An 8566-nucleotide genomic window follows, 5' to 3' on the forward strand; every position below is an offset into this window, starting at 1 on the left:
GAATTTATAGCAAAATAATTACAGTGTCATGCAACTGAAACGATACATTGAACAAACCTAGATTGCTATTAAGTCTTTCATCTTTTAGAATGGGTTGCAGCTTTTGGTTCATTAATATATAAATCTCAGAACTTCTTTCAAGTCACATTCTCGAGATAACTTAAGGTTTTATTTTAAAAAGTGACATCTCAGCTCAAACAACACATTAAGGGTGTGAGGTTAGAGTCTGTAGTATCCCAACCTTGAGTCTGACTGGTTCTATTTCCAAAGTGGAGTTTACAAAATATTATATGGATTGACCGCCTGCAGGTTCTCCATTTTTGAGCAAAATCGAATGTATCTGCAAATACAAATTCACCGCAGAGAGTCTGTGTGTGCATGTGACAGGGCATGTGTGTCTGTCACAAACCCTCATCACAATTACTTCTCATCACCTCAGGAGCTCTCAGCACAGTAAGATCCCACAAACAGCAAAGTGAAAATGAGCAAATCATCTGTTTTAAATGATGTTAATTGGGGGATAAACCCAGGGTGTGGACATTTGCTCTGGGAAACAGCACTTGGTAATTTCACATCTGGAGGAGACTTTGGTGAGTGGATTCATTCAAAGATTCCAATTTGGTTTCTTTGCCAAGGCCAACTGTGAGCTGTTTCAGTACCTTGGAAAGGAGTTCCTGATTCAATCCATCCTCTGCCATGGTTAAGGGGTAAATGAAGGATTAATAATGGGTGGGATATATTGGAGATGCAGGGATAGGGGTTGGAGGTGAGTGGGGAGGTTGATGTGGGGGATGGATTTGAGGTGGACAGCAGGGTTGGAGATGAATGGCTTGGGGAAGTGTGGTGGAGGCAGATGGGAGTGGGTGGTATCCAATTGGAGGGGAACAATCTCATAGTCTGGCAACAATGGGCAGAAAGGTCATTCTGAGCTGCCAGTGTGGGCTATAATCTCCATTGGGGTGGTGGAGGGTTGTAATTGGAGATTCCTCATTCCCAAACTGGATTGGAGGAAAGCTAAGCCTTCTGCTTTCTCTGTGATCCTCAGTGTCTGACATTGTTGTAGAGCCTCCCAAATAGGATGGGTGTCTCATGGTAGGTAATTGATTTGGAGAGGAAGTTCACTCAATGACTGAGATAAATGTTGTGTGAATCTATTTAAGAATGAGTCTTTTCCACGAGGTGTAGTTAGTGATGGGATTCAGGTTAATGGCCTGATGATTGGATAAATCCACATGTTGCTGTGGTGTTCTCTCCTAATTGTAGATGAGTCAGCCTTTAATTAGATTGGGCTGGGGAGGAGGGGCACTGCTGCACTGAAGCTATCACTGAGATCGCAGGGGACTTGTCATCTAATACTAGTGTCTTGAAGCCTGAGTCTTGCTTGCTCCAGAGGTGCTCTGCATGGGTGGGGGATTAAAAAAACTAAATCTGAGAGTAACTGGTCACATCTGTTTGTGGGAACTTTGCAGTGCTGAGGAGAACTTGTTAAATGATGTTTAATCTTGTAACTTTCCAGGTTCTACTGACTGGACGATGAAAGAGGAAATTGCTGCAACTGTGGTTTTTATTTCCCGAATAGTGAAAAAAAATGAGAAACTCAGCAAAAAGAAGATTGAGAAATTCTGCAGCAAACTGACTAAAGTCTTGTTTGAAAAGTACAAGAATCATTGGTACTGGGGAAACCCAGCCAAGGGCCAAGCATACAGGTTGGTGATGGAGGGGTAGTGACCCTAGCTTGGGTCTAGGAGGCCTGAGTTCAAGTCCCAGCTGCTCCTGAAGTGTTTATAGCATCCCTGAACAGGTTTGTTTTTAAAAACCCCTCCAGGTGGGAGTGATGTTCATCACTGTTTTAGGATATTTGCTTGTTACTACCATCTTGAGGCTCTATAATTCAGTGTGTTGTAATCTTCAGTGAATCTGAGTTCACAAAGATTCCTAACTCTCTACGTTTAAGAAAACAAGTCCTGGTGGGGTGGTATTGAAGGGAGAATCAAGGGCACTTATCAGTTGATGTTGGCCTGACTATTTCTCTTGTCAGTTTTCCATTTTTTTTATTTTGATTTCATGTTGATCTGGGAAATATACCTGTTTTTCCAGGTCTGTCTCCATCCAATGTTGCAACTTTCAATTCTGACTTTAAAATCTTTCTGAATGCAAGAAACTTATCTGGTGTAAACTTAAACTTAAAATATCAACTGGGGAAAATCCCATCAAGTTTCAGTGGATTAGAATATGAACTGAATTGTTGAAAGAGAGCTGGCTGAGTGTACTTTTCATCAACTTTGCTTTTACAATTGCATATGTAGCTAACTTTTATAAAATAGAAAACTCATTGTTTGAAGCTAAATAATCCATGTGGTATTGGGATGATCAGGTGACTGACTTTGACATTTAAAAAAAAGCCCACAATGCTGGAGAAACTCAGCTCAGGCAGCATTGGAGGGGGGAGAGAAACCATTGTCTGCTTCATTTTGATCAGTTCCAAAGAAGATTAACTGTTTCTCTCTTTATAGATGGTGCCAGACTAGCTGAGTTTCTCCAATTTGTTCTAGCATCTGTAATATTTTGCTTTGTTTCTTTTACTATTTTAACTACAATCTACAGGCTGAATAAAGAGCCAGATGTTAACCAGATTTTTTAACCTTAGCTCAGTGGTGATGGTCTAGAATCCTCCTGATTTAATCTTTGTTTCCCATCCAAGGTGTATCCGGGTGAATAAGAGTCAGCCTCTGGATCCAGTCCTGCTCCAGGCCTGTGTAGAAAGCAATATCGAATATTCATCTCTACAGCTGCCAAGGGAGCTCACTATCTGGGTAGATCCTTATGAAGTGTGGTGTAGGTGAGGGCTTATTTTAATATCAGTCTGGCTGCTTGGTGCCTGTGGGATCGTTAAGGCTTCTACCTCCAACCACCAGCCCATCTCCATTGAGGAATGGAGTTAGAATAATGGTCCCTTCTATTTCTAGGTGGATCAGACCTGCGTCTGCTACAATATCAGGACCGTAGTAACCACTGTGTGCAGGTCACAGCAATGCTTCTCCTGGAGGGTAACAGACAGCTTCTGTTCTGTTTAAATCCTAGGAAAACACCCCACTATCCTGTGTAATAACCCAATTCTAAAGGAACATGTGATGTCTGGTGTTCCCTCTGTACCACTAGCTGTATTCTCCAAGGAGAACAGTGGGGAATATCTGGGAAATGTTGGTGAGAATCTGTCCAAGCCAAAGTATTGATCCAGAGCTTCTCCTGTGGTTCAGACTGCATCCTGATTTACTCTTTAATGAAAAACACAGCTCGTGCCTGTGACTCTGACTCTGCACTATAGGAGAGTGAGCTGGTTACAAACTTTGTCAGAATAGGTACTTGAGATAAGCCACCTGACCCAACTAGCTCATGCTCCATTCAACCCTCCTCTATCTATTGTAATCCTCTTGTCTTTATCTCCCTCATGCCTGTCTAACACTCTCCTAAATACATCTAATCACTTCCTTCAACCACTCCTTGTGGTAGTGCATTCCATTGTTCTGGCCTTGCTCTTGCTAAGAGTTTTTATCCTGAATTTCCTGTTGGATTTCTTGGGATAACGAGCTTGTATTAATGGCCTCTAGTTATGTTTTTCACCACTAAGCAGAATGTCTGTGTCTCCATCATACCAAAACCTTTAAGATGTGTACTTATTAGCCACTTGGCTGTCTCAGCAAGTCAGTAGACTGGAGTTGGCAGCAATGCTGACTCTTCAGTTGCAGCAAATTCATTTGAAAGGTGAGGGGCTATGGTGAATGAGGCAGTTCCTTTTAGTCTCCTGTTTCTCTGCTAACTCATGCCACTTGTCTTACTGTTTTCAGTAACTTCATCTTTCTACATCCCTGTTGTGGGGATTACTGCTGCTTTCAGGACAGAAATGTTTTTATTGTAAAAGTTGGTTACATTAACACTTAAGAACAAGGACACTGGGGAGAACAGGATTTGAACACTGCTCTTCCACTGACTTGAACTGACAATGACAAACTGTGATGGGATTTCCAGGATCTCCCATTCCTGGCCTTATTCACAGTGAAGGGGGTGATATAACTTTTTTCAAAAATCTACTGCAGGTGTGGAGAGAAGAACCAGCCTTTCATTGTGACCAGGTTAGAGGAAAGCAACACAGACTTGGACATTTTTAAAGACATCAGCAGTGCTGCAGAGCGTGCAGGATGTGAATATAATTCTGGTACCTCTTCTGATGAGGAGGGCTACAAGGAGCCAAATCCTATCTCTGTCCGTGACACACACGCTCTTTATCCAGCTGGGGAACAGGAAGACTGCTCTGTCTTCTCTGAAAGAAAGACCATACCAATTGTGAACAACCCGAACAGTATCTATCAGTTTGAAGTCTGTACCAGCTTCAAAGGCCGAGGGAGCTCTGGTCAAGGATTACAAACCATTCCAACAGTGATTAACCCAAAGAGTATTTATCAGGTAGGGTGGTGCTGGGGGTTGTGGTGTGATGGTGAAAGCTGCAAATGTTCTGTCCTCCATTTGTCCCAGTTTCCTGGAGCTTATAAACATTTCTGATCTTGTATATTCAAGGTCACTCAGTCACTTCGTAATAGTCTTTACGCAAATCCTCACTTTTTATTTTTAAACATTTTTCTTTGCTTAGATATGTTTAGAATTGTCAAGTTGCTAGTGAGTAACTTGTTTTGCTAACAAATACGCTCCTTTCTGATGAAATTGAAGTGTTGAAAATTGCCTTTGTGGTATCCACTCAGGACAGTGGTGATCTGCTGGAATCTGAGATTCATAGCTGGGGCCGCCACTCTTTGTATATTCTTTTTAAAAAAAAAAGGGTTTATGGATGAAGGGATTATGGCTATGGTCACTAAATTTGGTGACAAATTAGGTAAGAATGAGTTATGATGAGGATAAAAGAGATGGATGGGTTCAGTGAATGTGTCTACTTTGGCAGAATGAATTTAAACAAAAAATCTAATTGAGTTCTGGAATCCAGAGATCTGGGTGTCCCAGTGCATGAATCACAAGGTTAGTATGCAGGTACAACAAAAATCAGGAAAACTAATAGAATGTTATGATTAATGGAATTTAATGCAGGAGTAGGGAGAGTATAATAGTCTCACCAGTGTCCTGTATAACTATGTATCTGGGGTATTGTATACAGTGTGTCACTGCACTTGAAGGATGGGAATGTATTGAAGGGATTCAGAGAAGGTTTCCTAGAGTAATACCTGGAATGAGTGGATTGCCTTATGAGGAAAGGTTAGGTATATCTGCTGGAGTTTTCAGGGGTCACTTAGAAATGCAAGATTCAGAGGAGACTTGACCAGGTGGGTATTGAAAGATGTTTCCTCTTGAGAATCTAGAATTAGGGCCATAGTTTAAAAATAAGAGGGACATTTTTGAAAAAAAAATCCCTTCCTGAAATGGCAGAGGATGTAGAATCCTTAAATATTTTTAAGGCAGCGGTATCTCTTTGACTAAAGGGAAGAAAAATTATTAGGGTTATACATAATGTAGAGTTGAAGTTAAAAGTGGATCAGCTGGGGTGGTATAGAATGGAGTGGGCTGAGTGGCCTCCTGTTCCTTGTTTGTATGTTGAGTAAATAAAGCACTTGCAGGAAAATCACTGGGAAATAGTGGGATAATTCCCAAAGTTTGGAAGGAAATGGGATGTCACTTTGGCCAATTCCCCCATTGGTAGAGACTGTCAGAACTTAGTTATCAGTTGGAGGGAGGGGAATGTTTTCCACCTTTTTTTATTTCTAAAGGTGACTTTAAAAAGATAATTAATTATTTTCGAGAAATCTGCCTGATTGAGCTAATAGTTTCTTTTGAGGAAGATCTCGTTAGGATAATGGAATGGTTGTGCTCATGAAGTTAGTCATAGAGATGTACAGCATGGAAACAGACCCTTCAGTCCAACCCATCCATGCCGACCAGATATCCCAACCCAATCTGGTCCCACCTGCCAGCACCCAGCTCATATCCCTCCAAACCCTTTTCTATTCATATACCCATCCAGATGCCTTTTTAAATGTTGTAATTGTACCAGCCTCCACCACTTCCTCTGGCAGCTCATTTCACACACGTACCACCCTCTGCCTGAAAAAGTTACTCCTTAGGTCTCTTTTATATCTTTCCCATCCCACCTTAAACCTATGCCCTCTAGATCTGGATTCATTTTTTTCCCCAGGGAAAAGACCCTTCTATTTACCCTATCCATGTGTCTCAATTTTTTTATAAACCTCTATAGGTCACCTTGCAGCCTCCGACGCTCCAGGGAAAACAGCCCCAGCTTATTCAGCCTCTCCCTACAGTTTAAAACCACCAACCCTGGCAAATCCTTGCAAATCTTTTTCTGAACCCTTTCAAGTTTCACAACATCCTTCCGATAGTAAGGAGACCAGAATTGCATGCAATATTCCAACAGTGGCCTAACCAATGTCTTGTACAGCTGCAACATGGCCTCCCAACTTGCATACTCCATACACTGACCAATAAAAGAAAGCATACCAAATGTCTTTGTTCAGCAACACTCCCTAGGACCTTACCATTAAGTGTATAAGTCCTGCTAAGATTTGCTTTCCCAAAAATGCAGCACCTCTCATTTATCTAAATTAAACTCCATCTGCCACTTCTCAGCCCATCTGGTCCAGATCCTGTTGTAATCTGAGGTAACCTTCTTCACTGTCCACTACACCTCCAATTTTGGTGTCATCTGCAAACTTACTAACTGTACCTCCTTATGCTCACATCCAAATCATTTGATAAGTAGTGGACCGAGCACTGATCCTTGTGGCACTCCACTGGTCACAGACTTTAAGTCTGAAAAACATCCCTCCACACCCTCTGTCTTCTACCTTTTTGAGCCAGTTCTGTATCCAGATTGCTAGTTCTCCCTGTATTCCCTGAGCTATAACCTTGCTAACCAGTCTCCCATGGGGAACCTTGTCAACACCTTGCTGAAGTCCATATAGATCATGTCCACTGCTTTACCCTCATCAATCCTCTTTTGATTATGTTTTTTGTAGTAGTAACAATTTTGTGAGACCTGATTTTCCCACAGGCAAAGCCATGTTGACTATCCCTAATCAGTCCTTGCCTTTCCAAAGACATGTACATCCTGTCCCTCAGGATTCCCTCCAACAAAGGACCATGTGGACCTTTCTGAAAAAGGCCCTGACAGAGTCAGTGGTGGTGATGATCAATGAGGCTGGGTCTCTGGAGGGGAACCTAGATTAAGTGGTCCAAGGCTGTGCTCTGAGTGAGCAGAGGGGTTCCACTGACTCTTCAGGGACACAGTTGTTCAATGATTTCACTACAGGGAGTCACCAAAATGAATGAATCACAAAACTTGTTTATGATGTTCTCCCCCGTACCTTCCTCCAGTTTAAATCTTAAAGTTGATCAAAACCATGTCCCTGCAGGCTAACGATTACTACAGCCACCCGACAGCTGGATGGCCCAAGTTTCTCCGAAGGAAGATGTTTGCTGAAGATTACAGCTGTCACTCGTTCCCGGGTAATTACAGAGTGTACCGAGCATCTAACATGTTTCTGTTTCCTCGAGTGGACCGTTATCATTGGGTGAACACCAAGCGATAATCTTTCCTCTTTTGAACTCTTCTAACTTCTGCTGAAAGGCTTTCTGGTAATCCCTGTTGTAAATGTGATTTGAGTTGCCCCCTGACCTGCTCAGGGAGGTGAATGTGTTACAGTATTTTAAACTCTCAATGCACTTGTCAGCACAATCTGTTCTTAACCCTGCTCAGTGAGCACTGAGATACTGTCTTTTTTAATACAAACAAACTCTATACTACTTTATAAATTTATATATTCAAGGTTGTGTTTATTTGCCATTTAAACAATTTTAAAGGCTAGAATGGAAATGTTTGAAAATGTATTGAATAAAAAGCCACTTTTTAAAACCTTTACCATGCTATAACATGCTCTCTTGTTTTGGCCTGAGATTAGCCGATTGGTTTTTCCGGCTGTGAACAGACAGCTGGCAGATTCTCGCGATCGCGTTGGAATCTGGTTTATTTCGGGCAAAGAGGATAAATAGGGTGGTCAGTAGGACTTTAAACTTCTGAGTTGGGGGGAAGGGAAAGTGACAGGGAGTGTGAAGTTAAATGGAAAGATAAGCAGCAGGATAGCATATGTGCAGGCGGATTTAAACTTGAGAATGACTGGGAATGCAGCAAAAAGGAAGGATAACTTAGGACATATTATGACTTCTAATATCTCTAATGATAAAGTTAGCATTAAGGCACTTTACGAATGCTACGAGCATTCAGGTAACAAAGCAGATGAACTAATGGCACAGATCATCGTGAATGATTATGATGTGGTAGGCATCAGAGACGTGGTTACAGGGGGGTCAGGACTGGCAGTTAAACATACAAGGGTTTACAACTTATCCAGCATCTGCAGACCTCATTTTCTCTTTACAACTTATCGAAAAGACAGGGAGGTGGGCAGAGGGGGCGGGGTTGCCTTGTTAGTTAAGAATAAAATTAAATCTATGGCACTGAATGACAAAGGGTCGGATGATGTGGAGTCTGTGT

The 8566-nt window shown here is 41.8% G+C and overlaps 1 protein-coding gene across 6 annotated transcripts; it reads left to right on the top strand.

Moving 5' to 3' along the window:
• The first annotated feature begins 514 nt into the window (after positions 1-514).
• Positions 515-7933, top strand: btg4 (B-cell translocation gene 4). Of its 6 annotated transcripts, none has more exons than XM_043677756.1 (5): positions 519-590; positions 1517-1706; positions 2702-2839; positions 4095-4461; positions 7428-7933. In XM_043677756.1, exons 2-5 carry the CDS (start codon positions 1534-1536, stop codon positions 7602-7604), a joined length of 855 nt encoding a protein of 284 aa, XP_043533691.1. In that variant the 5' UTR covers positions 519-590; positions 1517-1533; the 3' UTR covers positions 7605-7933. The 6 variants fall into 6 exon arrangements, with proteins under 6 accessions (XP_043533696.1, XP_043533691.1, XP_043533694.1 ...); XM_043677759.1 differs by lacking the exon at positions 519-590 and adding an exon at positions 1075-1092; XM_043677760.1 differs by lacking the exon at positions 519-590 and adding an exon at positions 1208-1222.
• Positions 7934-8566: the final 633 nt, after the last annotated feature.

This window comes from Chiloscyllium plagiosum, chromosome 36 (assembly GCF_004010195.1).
Source record: "Chiloscyllium plagiosum isolate BGI_BamShark_2017 chromosome 36, ASM401019v2, whole genome shotgun sequence".
In the NCBI taxonomy this organism is placed as follows: domain Eukaryota; kingdom Metazoa; phylum Chordata; class Chondrichthyes; order Orectolobiformes; family Hemiscylliidae; genus Chiloscyllium; species Chiloscyllium plagiosum.